The sequence below is a fragment of the Pelobates fuscus genome, chromosome 3 (genome assembly GCF_036172605.1).
Source record: "Pelobates fuscus isolate aPelFus1 chromosome 3, aPelFus1.pri, whole genome shotgun sequence".
Taxonomy (NCBI): domain Eukaryota; kingdom Metazoa; phylum Chordata; class Amphibia; order Anura; family Pelobatidae; genus Pelobates; species Pelobates fuscus.
Window position 1 is genome coordinate 237,403,086 of NC_086319.1, and position 17,142 is coordinate 237,420,227.

The following is a 17,142-nucleotide window of genomic DNA, read 5'->3' on the forward strand; positions in this document are numbered from 1 at the left end:
TTTTAGGCATGACCAATGAATAAATAGTCATATAGTTCACACAGCTAAATAAAATGATAACCCTTAAAGAACCCTCGTAGTCTGTCATCATAATAATAGCTCTTATATTAATAGTTTACCTTTTGGTCCTTAAGGGCTTAATAAAATAAAAGTCACTTGAGATGTATTTTTAACAATGAAAATATTTTCTTGTTCTTGAGAATATTACTGCCCCAAATCATAAGTATTACACTAAGGTGTTTCATGTAATTCTTAGAATCCATGTAATTCAGATATTTCGACAATCTTAGCATTTCAAGCTGGAGACTTGTAACAATTTAAAATACATTTAAAATTGGTTCTTTGGCTTGCGTGGAGTGTGATCTATTACCTGTGAAAAGCACATCATTTTTGTATTTTTTAATTTTTTAATTTTTTTATTGTTTTTATCCAGAAATGGCTATTGCAGTTGATAAAGTATAAAAAAGTCACTCCTAACAGAATAATAAAAACGTATAGGCATTCAATTTACATAGACAATTGTGTGTTTGTTTTTACTTTATTAACTATTTTCTTAAATGACACATCCAATATTGTGTTCCTGAATCATTAAAACCAGTGCATAGTTTTGGCAAAAACAATATAATATTTCCCTTTTCATTTTTGCATTTCTTGCACCTTTGCATCAAGAAAACAAAAATCTTGGCTGTGTCTCTATATATACAAGCATGAGAAAGAAACATAACACAGGAATAGCAGTGAACTACAACAGAGATGAAGAACAAAAGAGGTCAGCAGATTAGCAGTACAGTCGATTCCTGATAAGCAAATAATCCTAGTTACACAATGCATACTGTATTCACTTATCAGGAATGGTTTAATTAACAGTTTTGCTTATTAGAACCATCGCAGTCATTACAGTTAGTACCTACTGTATTTAACATGCGGGATCACTTAGATTCTGCAATCATGCATGTATCATTGTACATTATACTGCTACATTAAACTATTCTATAACAGAAGGAATGCATCTTCTTCAAGAATGCAATCTTCAAAACTGCCTTTCGGTTAATATTTTGTCAGGGAATTAGATTTCCAAAAATTTTTTTTTAAATTAAAAATAATTAGGCAGGGCTTAAAATATGAAACCCTATGCTACTAGCCAGGCCTTAAAAGCCACTGCAAGCCAAAGCATACTCACCAATAATACATTTCTACTAGGGGCGAGTGGAGATTTTGAGCCCTGACTATAATTATAATTAAAAATTCTGGGTAGTAAGATCTTATTTGCCCCCCATTTGTTAAATCTAACAATATTCATAAATAAAATGAATAATCTAAACTATTTCTGTACATTCCATATACAAAAATATATGATATAGTTTGTATAAAAGATATTACATGGAATTCTTTAATATAAATTGACTTATTGGACAGCCATCTGTATACTACAATTGTAGAAGCATGAGTACTTCATTTGTGGAAAATGTACTCCAAAACATCTAACAGAGCAGAGCAATCTTAGTTTTCTCTGTTATACAAATGTATATCATAGTTAATCAAATTAACTATGATTAACATATTTAAAACACTCTTCCTGGAATCCTTATAATTAATCTTAAAAATTAAGTAATTTCAATATAAACATGTATATAAAATTTCAATATATATGTGTATAAGATGAAATTACTATATTTTGAAGACACATTATATATATTGATATATATATATATATATATATATATATATATATATATATATATAGTACTGTCAGTTACACTGTCACAGATGAATCACTCTGCTAAACATAGTCATCTTGATTGCATAGAGATAGTCTATATTATGTGATATAAGCCAACTTAATTTTGGACTTTGGAAGGCAGAGCTTTGTAACGTTAAATACTACACTGGCAGAATTGATTCCATTCAATAGAAGAAGAAACAAAAATGTTTTAACACAGATCATTGCTTAATGATTCATCTGCATTAAATGCTCATTAATCGATCAGAAGTAAAATGCAGTTTATTGTGAATGTGATAATTATGGTGCAAGTTCTACAGAAGATACCCAACCTAAGAGCAGTGACAAACTGATCGAAAAAGCATTATGGGAAAAGTAGAGACAATTTCTGTATGTATGCTTCTTTCTGTTCTAGCATTCACTTAAGTGGAATCGACTGTAACTTTAATACACAACAAATATTAAATAAAAAATCTGTAAATAAAAAAATAAAAATAAAAAATAACAGACGTTAAACAGTGAAGTGTATAGATGTTTTATCACATGATGGCCACCAACAAACACAACACACAAAGAGACAAGTATTAGGAAAATGGTTTAATATTGGAGACAGAAGCAAAAAACTGCATCACACAATAACATACGTTACAAAAATAAGTTTGACTGTTTTAACTACACAGTTATGTTCACAATGAAGACAGAAGATTAGGAAAAAATTTGATCTAAACAGCAAAAAACTCAAACTCCTATTTTTTTATGTTTTTAACTAATACATTTATCCAGTTAAAGTGACTGTGTACGTCTAAATCTAATTACCTTATTGTGTAACTGCACAATACATAATAAAAAGTGAAACTTACCGCTTTTGTTTTGACATAATTCTAAAGGCAAGATATAAGCAAAGGAAAAAAATAAAAAAGCAAGCCAAAGTTTTTTTTTTTTAATTGTTCAAAGTAAAACCAATATTCTTTATACCAGTCAGAAATCAAACTCAAAATCAGTCATAACAGGGGCCTTCAAGAGTAAGCCACAACTTTTCCGTTTGTTTGTTTTTTAATCTCCAGTATAAAATGTTGCACTGGTACAAAATTCATAAGTACAATCAGTTTGTAGAAATAGGAAAGCCTGGTATTTTTTTTGGCTCAAATTCCATCACACAACAGAACCAAAAAGCATCAATAGAACAGAAACAATACTTAAATGATCTTACAGTTTCCACTAAAATTGCATGAACTTTGGCTTTTCTCAGACAATACTAAAAAAAAAAACTATTTGTAAATTTAAACAAAATGAGTTATTATTTAATCTACAAACAACAATTCTCACAGCACAAAAAATAAACACAAATACATTTCTTTTGTATGATGTAGTTAAAAAACTGTCATGAAACTACGTTTTTTTTTTCTTATTTAGCACTTGAGATAATAAAAACAGAACAATTAAAATGACTTCAGAGTTGTACAAGCCAAAAAACTAGAATCCCACAGTGAAAAAAGTTGAACACACTAGTCCTTTAAGCAGTGTCCATTTAGTGCACAACTTGTGCTCCAACCAATCAAAATGCAGACGAAAACTTTCAAAATGATTGTGTATGTCCCACTGAAAATATTAAGTGATTAAAATGAGGAGGGGTTTCATTATTGTGTTTTAACTGCTTTACATTTGTAAACAGAAATTTTAAATCTTGATTTTTTTTATACTCTGATCAAATATATTGCAAATTATACTATATAAATGTTTTATTCAATGCAACACACAATGTGACGTGACATATATAAAGAAATCAACCCTATACCATCAGAAATCTATATTAACTATATAACTATATTACATATATTAAACTTATCCATTATAAGATCTTACAAATATAGAAAGTTTAGTCAATTTCATGTAAAGTCTTAAGAACAAAAATATTTTCAACATTTTCCATAGCTTTTGTTCATATGTTTTATAAAATAGTCATCAAATAATTAAGGACGGACGCAGGAGGCTTAACATAAATCTAGGGACAAATAGGATATAATATGTATATAAATATATATTAAACAAATTACATATTGATATTACAGATATTCAGAATTCCTCCAGTTTAAGATTAAATGCCACTCATGATTTTCATTGCAAAAGGTGCAAATCCAAATATGGAAGGATTTCACATTGACCAAATGAACTAGATCATCTATGGGAATTTTAAGTCAACTTTTTCGTCCTTTAGCATACATTGTATATATTTTGCTGCTGTTGGGAAAAAATGTAGACTAATGAACACATGTTCATATTTGTGTATTTATGATCACTGTGTAGCCCATACTTTTAGTTTAGCAGAACATAAGGGAACTAGCCTTAAGATACTGCGTGTGTGTGCTTTCTCTAACATGTGTATAATGTATGTGCTTTAGGTACCCTGATTCAAAAGGACAACATGCTTAAAAGAACAGCTGTTCAACACTCCCTCACTGTGAGATATCCACAGACCATGAAGTAAGTACAATTGTGAGGTTTGCTTTCACAGCATTGATGTGCAGAGTGGTTAAAAAAGTGGAACATGGGTACTTACTGTATACAATGTTTTACCAAAAACATCAAAGAGAAAAAACAAACGAGAACAATTTCAGGCAACAAGACCACAGGATAGCAAGTTAACAAACTTTTGTAACCTCTCTTTTTTAAATAGAAGGGATTTATACAAAACACATAATAAAATACCCATGTTATCAAATTACTTCATACACGAAATACACTGAAGCTTTAGGCAAGAAGTACCTTTGGAATTTGGCACTGTATTTTCACTGAATTTTTTTTCTTTAGAAGAAAAAAAACAGGTCACATTTTGCTGAACACAAACACATCTAAGTTTCCCCACAATAAAAAATTATAACATCAAATGCTTTACAAGCCAACACAAAACTTTTTTTTTTGTTTTTCATGGAATTGTTTTTCACATGAAATTGTAGCAAACAGACGTTTTTGTTTTTCTGAAAACTATTTTTAGTTCAAGTAAACCAATTTTTTTTTCAAATTTCTTAAACATAGAACATTGAAGACTTTTAAGACTTAATGAAGCCACAACTAAATTCACAGAAGCACCAACGTGACACAGTATACATTTACCTTCTTTTCTGTACATTTAAACAGTATAAAATATAGGTAATTTCATGTGCATTAAACCATGGATTGTCTAACTGTGAGTCAGTTCAGCAAAAGGTGACAGAACTAGGTAGCATTTGCCCCAAAACAGGGTAAATATTTTTTATACTAATCTACAAAAAAGTGGTTTCTATATATATAATTTAATGAGAAAGTGAGCCACCTAAAATGGCCTTATCAAAAAACTTTACACTGCCTGAAAAATGTAAAAACTATTACAGAGCTCTAGATACTTAAAATCAGACAGTTTTCTCAAACTGTTTTGGAAGTTATCTGCTTCATTTAGAAACTAACATTCTGAGTTTCTGGACACATATTGCTTTAGGTAACAGTGACCAGACAGAATGCTAATCCCTGTATAATACTTTCAAGTCTGTTTACGTTATGAAACAAAAATTCAAAAGAAAAAATAAACTTTTTTTGCCACAGGTTTTTTTTTTATCTTTTTTTTTTTGCTCTATAATCTGCTCGATATTAAATTTCAGTCTTGCATGAATTTCACATTGACTATGTTTTTTTTTCTCCAGAATTCATAGCTAGATGAGATCACATGCAAATTTCAGAGGTCAAACTAAATCAGTTGGAGGACCGAATATGATGTGAGGTCAGAAAGACATCAGAAACAATGACGGGACGATGAAACTTTTTTTTTTATAGACGCCACAGGGACATGCTAGGCAAACGGTGAACTAACAGGCATGGAGATGTTCTAGGGAAAAAAAAGGAAGAGTATAAAGTTACACAGAATCTATGCAGCAGAAACAAATTCACTTTTAAGCTTTTTCAGTGCTGGAACTGATTGGTAACGCATTGTTGAGAAATGCATTTCTGGTCTTCCCAGCACTGATTAAGTTTATGAATGTAATGCAAATTTTGAAGATGTTTGAGTCTATGTGCCATTCAATAATTTGCATTTCATTTTTAATATATATTATATACGTATATAAATAAGTAATAAATATATATTTATATACGCATTTAGTATATATTAAAAATATATATAATATATATTAAAAATAATATATATAACATAAAGCACAATGAACAGCCCAAAAGAAACCATCTAGTAAGAGTTAGTGCAGATGGATTGCTTTGGGAAGGAAGGGAAAAGTAACAGAAGGGAGCGAGGGCCATTTTGAACCAATGCCATACAACAGATATAAGTCACATGACAAACTTTTAACTACACAATGGAAACTAACAAACAAAAAATAACCACATGAAAAACATAACATAACATACAAAAGGAAGTGAGTGAATTGTGCATAATGGGATTTGTATTTAAAATAAAGACTTTTATTTTTAAACAGCTTGTTACTCTAGAGTCTATTTCAGGTATTTAGCTAGCATTGAGAACGTCTCTGTAGGTACCCAATAAGTTAACAATAGATCATTATTTCTGAGGCAGTAAAAATTTTTGTATAAAAATAGAAATGTTTTTTTTTTGTTTTTTTACAAATAAAATTTACAGGCCTGTGGCTTCCTTTATTATTAAATTTATCTCTCAAGAAACATCAAGTATTTTCATTCATTTTGTTATTTTTTTAAACCCTGTAGCTTTAGAAACAGATCTCCAAGACTTTTTACACATAACTTTTCCAACATATTCAAATAATAATAATAATAATAATAATAATAATAATAATAATAATTTAAATAAATAAATAAATAAATACTAAAATCAATATGGTATATTTTGTAATATTAACATAAATGTAAACCAGTTTGTTCTGGCAAACCATAATATTTACTCAAACTAAATACTTCTAAAACAATTTGACACATTGGAAAGACTCATTTGTTTTTTGCTTATGTGTGAGTGTTCCTTTAACAAAAATAGTATGTATATCAGCAATATTTTCATACTAGGCCACCGTGTAACAATCCTCTTTACTGCTGGTGTCACTATTATACAACCAGGTCCTTAAATTCTAACTCATATTTAATATTGTGATGGCACCAGTGGTTGCAGAGATTAATTGCACATAGTTTTGATCCTATCGATAATCTTAAAATGTCATACAAAAGAAAAAAAGATTTAGGTAAATGAAAAGTGGAACAAAACATTGTTTCACAACTTGCTGGATTCTGGGTAAGAAAATATAGCCAGAGTAATGGCAAGAGCAGGGGGCCAGGGTTGAAGGGAATGGAAGCGTTTAATGTAAAAATAAATGTCTCTCTTGATGAGTGTTGGCAATGTTTTCCTCCTCAGCCCCCAGTGGAGAACAGGCTGGCTCATGGGACTTACCCTAAAAAAGCTAAATTAAGAGCAGGAAACTTCTAGGGCTAAGATCAGTATGGTTTACTGTCGTTTTTGGAGCGTTTCAGTTGAACTTTCAAGCGTTTCATGCCGATCTGAAAGCCGTTCATCGCCTGAATTGCAGCTTGCGCAGAAACTGGATTGTCGTAGCTAACAAAGCCTACAAGGAGAAACACACAGGATGAAAAAGAGCCAGTAAAATTATTATAATTAGTGATACAATGACATGATCTTTCTGGAAGTAAGATAAAGACATGAAAGCTTAATATATCTTTTACCAACTGCACTTTACAGCCATACACTATACCATAGGATGTTATCAACCAGTGAAAATTCACAAAATAGAAAACACTATATACAACAATATCTTTATACAGCATAGTCTAATGGAAAACTTAACAGTTAAATAACAATAAAATTAAAGAGATTATTCATTTCCGCTGTTTCATAGTCTTATTTACATTTTATATATGTACCAGATTCCCATGAACCCACTCTAACCAAGTCATAACATTTTAAATTCCCAACGAAAAGTATTTTTATAAAGATTCTAATTCCTTTGTATGGATGTGGGACGGAGAGTAACTGTGTGCCTATAAAATAATGAAAAAAACTAGATATTTGACTTCACAAACATTGTCAAAAAGAGAAGCAAAACACAATAAGGAGACAGAAAGAAAGGCAATTATGATGATGAAATATTGTTGAAGTGTGTCTGGCAAGAAAGTCAAGAAGCTTCAACATGATATAAACTTAAATGGCGAAATAATTAAAATGAAAAGCATAATGTATACAAAGACACACCATAAACACATGAGTATACAAATATTAGAAATGAAAATAGAGAAATTAAAGAAAAGCATGCAGCCAGACCTCTCCTCCCCCCACCACCACCACCACAACCACCACGATCACCGTCACTATAGCCTTAAATCTGCTATTTCAGTGTTGGGCTAAAAGGAGTAGATATGTGCTTTTTGTATAAAAATTACTTTCATCCATCCATTCATCCTTTTGTCCATTCCAGATCATGGGAATACAGCACATTTAAGACTCTACAACGTCTTTCAATTGACGAGTTAACATTGTCTCTTGTATTAATATTTGTCTAAATCAGTGTTAGGACCCAGCTACACACTTTCCAATAATGTCATACTATGACCTTAATCCAACATTTCTCATTGATATTAATCATTTTTAGATTTACTCTCAGACGCCTGTTTGCAGTATTTGGAAATGGCACTAACTATGATTAACACCAGGACAAGAGAAATAATATAGAAGTTAATTTCATAAAATATAACTGGTTTATTTGTCACACAGGGTGGTTTGGGCACAAGCAGCATCTGTCACATGGAAGCCACTCAATTGTGAAACCTCTTTTTCTATGCTTGGTTAACAATTCCTTCTAAATTTAGATTATCGTTACAGGATGATCCTGTCCAATCCTTTTAAATGTACATACAATTTTCACTTCTCAGCATGCCATATTAAGTTATAATGACAAATGGGGGTACTGTTCCTACACCAGCCAACACATACTGAAAGTTATACAGCTTGTAAAGAAACATTTGCAGCAAATAAATACATAATGGAATTAATTTTAGCAAATAGTACATAATTGAATGGTTACTCCAACCTCCATAACTACTTCTAATTTTGGAAGTGGTCATGGTGGTAGGAGACTGTATGTGTAACGTTTCTACTTTAAACGCCGCAAATACAGAGTTAGAGATACACGACTTGGGCAACCCGGAACCCTGGTCCAGACTGCCTAATGTTCGATCTGTGCAAAAATGATGTCTGCTCCCTGCCAATAGATGTAATCAGCTCGGGAACACACTTGCAATGTAAAGCCATCAGGACTGTGTGAACGCAGCACGCTTGTATACAGTCCAATACTCTGCTTGTTCCCTTTATACAAGTTTTGCCCACCCTCAACTACTTCCTCTGTCCTGCCCTCCCTGCCTCCTATCATTGAATCTTCATACCTCCCTATCTTAGCACTGCCTCAAGTTTCTCCTGACCTACCCTTTATACCTCCCACTGTATAGTCCGCCATCACTGCTTTCTGTCTGGTCACATAGCATGTATGTGTCTGAGGTTCACAAATGCGTCTCTATAAGAAACATTTGCTTGGGCCTCAGACTGAAAATAGATTATGTGGCGTGATAAAAAAAGTGGTCTGGGAGCAATTCAGGGAGAACGCGATATTGGCTCTGGTATGTTTCTCCCTTTTCTTCTAGGCTTTGTTATGTAAAAAAAAGGGGATGGAGGCAGCAGCTAATAACCCATGTAGTGCAGAATTAATATGCGTTAACAAAAAGTACCTTGGCGTAATCCTTTAAATCAAAATAACAATAGAACAACGAAGATTAAAACTTTAAAACTCATTGCTATAGTTTTGTTTTCATTGACTTGTTACAAAGTTTTGTGGATGGTTGTAGTTATTCTCTAGTATGCAGGCCAAAGAAAACACTGTGTGAGATAGAGCAACATCTTTAGCTAGGCACAGATGATGAATATTAGAATGATTCTTTTGATTCTTCTAAGTACCAAATTGAAAACTACATTGTTAACTAACCTCAAGGCTGGAGTTTTTCTAACTATAGATTACTGGTGTGATAAAAATTTAGTCTGTACTAGGAAAGAATGTAAGGACTTGCAATGACTGTAGATCTGCAGTTATTGCAAGCAATTATTTCATATTCATATTTCACATTTCATACATACCGTATTTATCGGCGTATAACACGCACTTTTTCCCCCTGAAAATAGGGGAAAAATCGTGGGTGCGTGTTATACGCCGATATCCCATAATTACTTACCTGTCCTGAAGCGTGGGCCGGCTTCACAGCGCGCACCGCGGTGCAGGAACTTTAATTTCAGGTTCCGGTTTCCGGCGGGACTGAAAGGAAGTGTGCACAATAGTGTGCACACTTCCTTTCAGTCCCGCCGGAAACCGGAACCTGAAATTAAAGTTCCTGCACCGCGGTGCGCGCTGTGAAGCCGGCCCACGCTTCAGGACAGGCAAGTAATTATGGGAGGGGAGGAAAGTACACTATGGGAGGGGAGGGGAGGGGGAGGAAAGTACACTATGGGAGGGGAGGGGGAAGTACACTATGGGAGGGGAGGGGGAGGAAAGTACACTATGGGAGGGGAGGGGGAGGAAAGTACACTATGGGAGGGGGAGGAAAGTACACTATGGGAGGGGAGGGGAGGGGAGGGGGAGGAAAGTACACTATGGGAGGGGAGGGGAGGAAAGTACACTATGGGAGGGGAGGGGGGGAAGTACACTATGGGAGGGGAGGGGGAGGAAAGTACACTATGGGAGGGGAGGGGGAGGAAAGTACACTATGGGAGGGGGAGGAAAGTACACTATGGGAGGGGAGGGGAGGGGAGGGGGAGGAAAGTACACTATGGGAGGGGAGGGGAGGAAAGTACACTATGGGAGGGGAGGGGAAGGAAAGTACACTATGGGAGGGGAGGGGGACGAAAGTACACTATGGGAGGGGAGGGGGACGAAAGTACACTATGGGAGGGGAGGGGGGGGAAATACTATGGGAGGGGAGGGGGGGGAAATACTATGGGAGGGGAGGGGGGGGAAATACTATGGGAGGGGGGGAATACTATGGGAGGGGAGGGGGGGAAATACTATGGGAGGGGAGGGGGGAAATACTATGGGAGGGGAGGGGGGAAGAATACTATGGGAGGGGAGGGGGAGAATACTATGGGAGGGGAGGGGGGAGAATACTATGGGAGGGGAGGGGGGGAGAATACTATGGGAGGGGGGAATACTATGGGAGGGGGGGAGAATACTATGGAAAGGGGGGGACACTATGGGATGAGGGGGGAACACTATGGGATGAGGGGGGAATACTATGGGATGAGGGGGGGAATACTATGGGAGGGGGGGGAATTTCCTGGAATTTCTTTCTAAAAATGAGGTGCGTGTTATACGCCGGTGCGTGTTATACGCCGATAAATACGGTATATATATTTGTGGTCGGAAACATAATCGTAATATGCATAATTTGTATTTGGGCACAGTTGGTTGAGGTGTGTCAAAACCAACGTACGGGTAGGTCTGTAATAAAGAGGGATAAGCAGGGAGATTATTGTATTATACAATTTATAAAGGGTGAGGTGGGTGGGATGACCTAAACAGAAACGGCCCAGGTTAGAGGGAGAGTGGGGTTTTTATAGAGTCAAACTCCTCCCACAAATACAGGCCTCTGGCCTTCAAACATATATTAAAAAATGTATATATATAAAGCAGAGTATGCACTCATAGGTCTTTCAACAACTCACACGTGTTCAATTACTTTTATTAAAAATGTATTTATATAAAGCCACATTATATCGGATCTTTGAGTGCTATCTATATATATTTGACAATGGCGTGTTTAAGGGCGACTTTCTTTTATATGATTAAAGCTTGTTTATTGTATTTGAATAGCATTCTCACTATTGACTTCTACCTCACTGAATAGAATTTAACCCTAGGCAAATAAAGAACTATACTTAAAGGAATACTATATTGTTGGGAATAAAAATATGTATTCCTAACACTATAATGCAGGGCTATCTATTTAGCTGGCCGCCCCCCCTCAGTAAGGAGTTAAAAGGTAGCTTACTTACTTTTCTCCATCGCTGCACTGTTCTCGCCATGGCTGGCCTCAACATCCATGGCTAAGATCATCTATCTTGATGATCTCGGCCAATCCAATGCTTTCTCAAAGGAAAGAATTGGGAAGCAATTGTGCATGCACGACAAAACGCAGTGATGCACAAATCAGTATCTCCTCATAGAGATGCATTGAATCAAGATATCTCTATGGGGAGCCTTCAGCATCTCCATGCAGAGTGTGGAAAAGCTGAATGCAAGTGCTGCACACGATGCAGCACTGAAACAGGAAGCACCTATAGTGGCCATCTGAATGACTGCATCTAGAGGTGTTACAAGGCAGCAAGGCAACTGTGCTAAGATTGCAGTGCCCCTTTAATTTTTTTTTTTTTAAATGCGGTCTGACTTAGAAGGCATCATATGGTGGCATAGTTGTTTTTTTTTTTTTTAACTATATCCTGTGAGTGGCATGCAAATGATTTATATATGCGTTTGTCATCTATTATATATCTCTGCAAAACACTTAAGCAAGCACGACCAAAAGTTTAAAAGCTTTGAGTCAGGACATTTGGAAATGATTCTTTATTTTCACAACAGACAGCAAGCAGAAGTAATTTAACAGCAAAACACGTGATCTGAATTTTTTCTGAGTGGTACCTATTAAGTGACATGTCTACCGTAAGCATAAAACCAGGTGACAAGATATTCTTGAAATCACATAGAGATAGTATAGAAACAGCTATTCCTTGTACAGAAGCTAATTAGCTACATGTATGCATTACATCTAATTGTCAGTCTGTTTTCATAATACTTTGTAAAATATTGTATGCACATCACTCATTCTAAAAAGTAGAAAATATGAAAAGAAACATATAAAGGGATAAATTACAATTTCGGTTGGAATTGTGAAGCAGTTTTCGAAGCAAATGCAATCTATTTTTCACAGGTTATTTACCGATGTCTAACTCATGAATATCGAAATGTTCAGCTTGCTAGATCGATATTGCAAGGGTAATAAAAAAAAAGGTATTTTCCAAGCTTTTCGATTACATTACAGGTTTAAAGAGTTAAGTTATGTTATTGTAACCACCCCACAGTGCCCTGGCACCCCCATTGTAAGTAGTCTAGACTTTTTTGAAAAGTTGGACCCTTTCACCTTTTCACTACTGACTCTGGAATGCTGGGTGTTCCTCAATTCTGCTGAGCAATGCTGGGCAGTTGCAGTTAAAAGGCAGTTACAAGATGTATAGGATGTACTAGATACATGCAGTAGTCATGATATTTTTAAATAATTCAATATTTTCAAGTTTAAACCTTTTGAGGAGGCTGCAGTACACTATATGGCAATGCTACTTATGTACTTGGTGGTGGGCTTTGTACCGAGCATGACAGCCATGGAAAATTAGCTCACAAAGCCAATCTCACGGGGCATTATAGAAATAGCAATATGGAGGTCCCTCAAGGCAAGCGATCATGGTGATAGCAGTCCCATAAATCATTATCTTATTATATCATTATTATCAGCCAGGGGGCCTCCATTAATTTAAATAAACTCTATAATTGCAGCAATCACATGGTGTACTTGCTATTACAAGACAGACTTGTGAGGTTGTCTAGTAACGGTATTAGACCACTGTGATGGCCAACAATGCATGCTGGGATCGACTGTCGATGAAGCACGATACAGACATAGAATAGGTTAATATGTATTTGATGTGTTGCAATGCGATGGCTAAATATTACAGTTTATAGTGGCTAAATGCAGAGGTTTCCTATCTCCAATATTCAAGGTTGCTTCCTTGAAGAAACTATCAACCACACATTTATCCTTCAATCTCCTTCCCTTTTTTCTAGTAACAGATGCCCTGGCACCCCCAGGATGTAGAATTTTACCACGTCAATAAAAGAGTATATTGTGTGTATTTTAGATGAGAAATCCATGATGACAGTCTGACATGAACATATAAGCAATACGATACAATCATAATGCAATAATGAAGAATTAACAACGCTATCTACTCTCACAGTGATCAGTAAACCTAATGTCCAGTTTACTAAACAGTTGTTAGGGTTAGCTATGTTTAGGGTTAGTTGGAGTTAGGATTAGAGAGGGAAAGGGTTAGATAAAGTTAAAATGAGTTGGAAATAGCATCAAAGTTTGACAGTGGTCAGAATGTGCTACAGTTTGTGTCACTTTACTGAAAAGCATTTCTGGGAAGCAAACAAAAAGACCAAATTAGGGCATATCTCTAACTTGATCCCATAAGTTCCCCAAAACCCTGGGGCTTTTCTGTACTTGAGAGATACAGCAGAATACTAAATCTAGGACACACAAGGCTTGCAAAATCATTATTATTATTATTATTATTATTATTATTATTATTATTATTATTATAATTCAAAAATAATATAAAAATATGAAAATTAAAATGTACTACTAAATTCAGCATATATTTCTTATATTAAACATAGCACGCTATCTTCATTTAAAAAAAGGTATGCCACTAAGGGGCGGATATAGTGTCATTGGGAGCTATTTTTTTCCACAAATTGGCATAACATAAGTATATTAATTAGTGAAAATTGAAAACATGAAAACAGAAATTGGCGTGTTTGGAATTTAACCGTATCACTTCTTATAAAACTGGTAATGGTCTATGTGGTGGTTATTGCTATGCTTGAGAAAAGTAGCAAAATATGAACCTGAGTAGTGGCACACACATGGAATGAGAAATTCTCCATGAAAATGAAAAACAGTTAAATAAAATCAACTTGTTTGGCAGAGTGTATTGATAAGAATGGTCAAATAAATGTGTCAAAATGCTCTTAGTTGAAACCATGGGGAATATCTATCTATCAAAACATACTGTACTTTTATGTAGCGGTTGGATTCTGTGACTGCTATTAAGGTTATAGTGTCGGCAGACTATATTTTGCAAAGGTTTAAATTTAAAACCATAATTCGCTCCTTACAAAATTTGTTCTATAACTTCCAAACATAACTGAAATCTGGACTTTTTTAGGCATTTTAACTATCATTACTAATACTATAAAACCTTTTCTTGTATTTATTTTGTTCCAATAGTTGTGTAGAAATTATTATAAAATGATTGTTCTCATTCTGTAATATTTTATTCACATGTAATGCTGGCTACGCATACATATATAAAATCCGAAAAAAACTATATCTGTCCTTTAGAAAACAATAAATAATTTGTATATGTGCACTTAAAGAGAAAGTATAACAAACACATAGCAAAAGTACCAAAAAGCCTCTATTGCAAATGCACAGAATTGTGGAGAATGTTCAGTCAAACCAAGTTAAAAAGTACATGTTGAGGCTCAATTGGCCATCTTGTTATTCCCTGCAATCATAGTTTGTTACCGACATTGGCTGAGCATCAATATCTAAGCATCACATCTAGGATGCTGTTAATACTGTAGCTAATATCAGTGTAGAGCAAGAAACTTTTTAGACATAAAAATCAATGAATAGTTTGTGTTAAACGTAAAGAATAGCAACATCAAATTTTACACATATCAATTTTCACAAACGTGCAACATTACTGTGTGTTTTAATGAATATTAAAGGGCATCATTTTACCATCTTTCTATAGTAGGGTTATCCACTAAAGTAAGATTTTAGAGATAATTCAAGTTGAATTTAAAATTTAAGACCAAAATAGCGAAAATTAGAGAATATTTCCAGTTTTTGTGATTTTGACCTCAAATTTTAAATCTACTTTAAATTCACCTAGGATTCTCACTTTAGTGAATAACCTTGTAATTAATATTGCATATTATCCTAAAAATCACTTACCAAAGCACTTGCTCAGATTGGTCTGTTTGTCAATGAAGACTTTAGCAGAAATAACATTTCCAAAAGGCATGAACATCTGAAGAATGTCCTGGTCACCAAACTCTTGAGGGAGGTGATAAATAAAGAGATTTGCTCCTTCCGGACCTTGAGAGGAAGAAAAAAGGAGGCCTGACTTCACTATAGTTAGTCTCTTTTTTAACATTCCAATGCATTTATTATTATATATACTGATTTCGATTTTTAAGTGCGAATTAAAAATGGCTAAATAATTGTACTAGGTATATTAACATGTATTTCTTTATCTACTGACTCTTTAAAGCACCTTCGTGTAAATGACTTTTATAGGCAATAGACCATCTCTATTTTAGAGAAAGTCTGAATTGAGAGACAGTAGAAAATATTGTTGTTTGGACTGTGTTTTCAGACAATCAGAATGTATTGAAGTTCAAATTATTATTCATGACAACCCGTTCCACATATAAGATAAACTGACTGTAACTCCCCATTTGCTACAAAATGCAGCCATTATCCATGAACTATTCTAAATAAAAATATGCATACTCCATAGTGTTTACATATATTCTCAAACTTATGTCTTTTTGTTTCTTAAAGGAAGAGAAATGTGTATTCCTAACTCTATAGTGCCCTAGTCACCATTTCGGTGACAGGCCCCCACACTGCGGGGGTTAAACATTGACTCCTAAAACGTGAACTTACCTTGTTAACCATGCCGCTCTGCTCTCCATGGCTGTTACTGCCTCTTTGGCTGAGATCATCAAGATCAATAATCTGAGCCATTCCAATGCATTCCCATATGAAAGCATTGGGAGGCTGGTGCACATGCACAGCAAAATGCCACACTGCACCAATCAGATAATCTTCAGACCATCGGACTAATATAGTAGAGTTTTACTCTGCTATTTTGCAGACATGCCTCTAGTTGCAGTCATAATAACAGCCACAAGAGGGAGGTTAACCACGCACAACAATAGTGATTTCATTTGCAGGGTTAAACTGTGGGGTACATGGAACCCAGACCATTTCATTAAAATGAAGTGGTTTGCTTATCTATAGTGTTCCTTTAAGCTGAAATGAAATGGAAGAGATTCGATGAGCTCTGGTAGTTCCTTCAGAGTGGACTTTAATATTTCAGGAAATTACTTAAAAAATACTTTTTTTTTTTCTTTAGAAACTGTTGTTTCAGGCCTTGTCCATAGACGTATATATGTAATCTTAAAGCTGATATTACACCATTAAATAAAATAACCAATGCTCAGTGTTCTGGTAAAGGTTTAAAAAGTGGCACCACCAGTTCAGTCACTGCCAGGGTACACAATGCAAAATAAGTAAAACAGAAGTATTGTTGCAGTTTCTCCTCTTCCTCTATATATGTACAATGGCAGAAAAGGGCAACATTTATAACAATGACTGACAGAGAACTAAGATGGTGGCACTCCGTTCCTGAATAGATATGTGTATTTCTACATTTCATTTTATTTTTAGACCTGAGAAAATAGGATATTAAAGTAAGACCTAAGTAAATAGGATATTAAAATTCTTGGGAAGAT

The 17,142-nt window shown here is 34.6% G+C and overlaps 1 protein-coding gene across 29 annotated transcripts in view; it reads right to left on the reverse strand.

Moving 5' to 3' along the window:
• Positions 1–2,304: 2,304 nt before the first annotated feature.
• Positions 2,305–17,142, reverse strand: part of CELF2 (CUGBP Elav-like family member 2) — a 395,195-nt gene continuing 380,357 nt past the window's right edge. For 15 of the 29 annotated variants that reach the window (XM_063448242.1, XM_063448255.1, XM_063448254.1 and 12 more), the window contains 3 exons: positions 15,575–15,718; positions 7,116–7,287; positions 2,305–5,576 (listed from right to left, as the gene is read on the reverse strand). In XM_063448242.1, coding sequence (XP_063304312.1) covers positions 7,160–7,287; positions 15,575–15,718 — 272 coding nt within the window. In that variant the 3' untranslated portion in view covers positions 2,305–5,576; positions 7,116–7,159. Of the gene's footprint in view, positions 5,577–7,115; positions 7,288–15,574; positions 15,743–17,142 lie in introns of all 29 variants that reach the window. The other 14 variants (XM_063448243.1, XM_063448239.1, XM_063448236.1 and 11 more) reach the window with 1 other exon arrangement.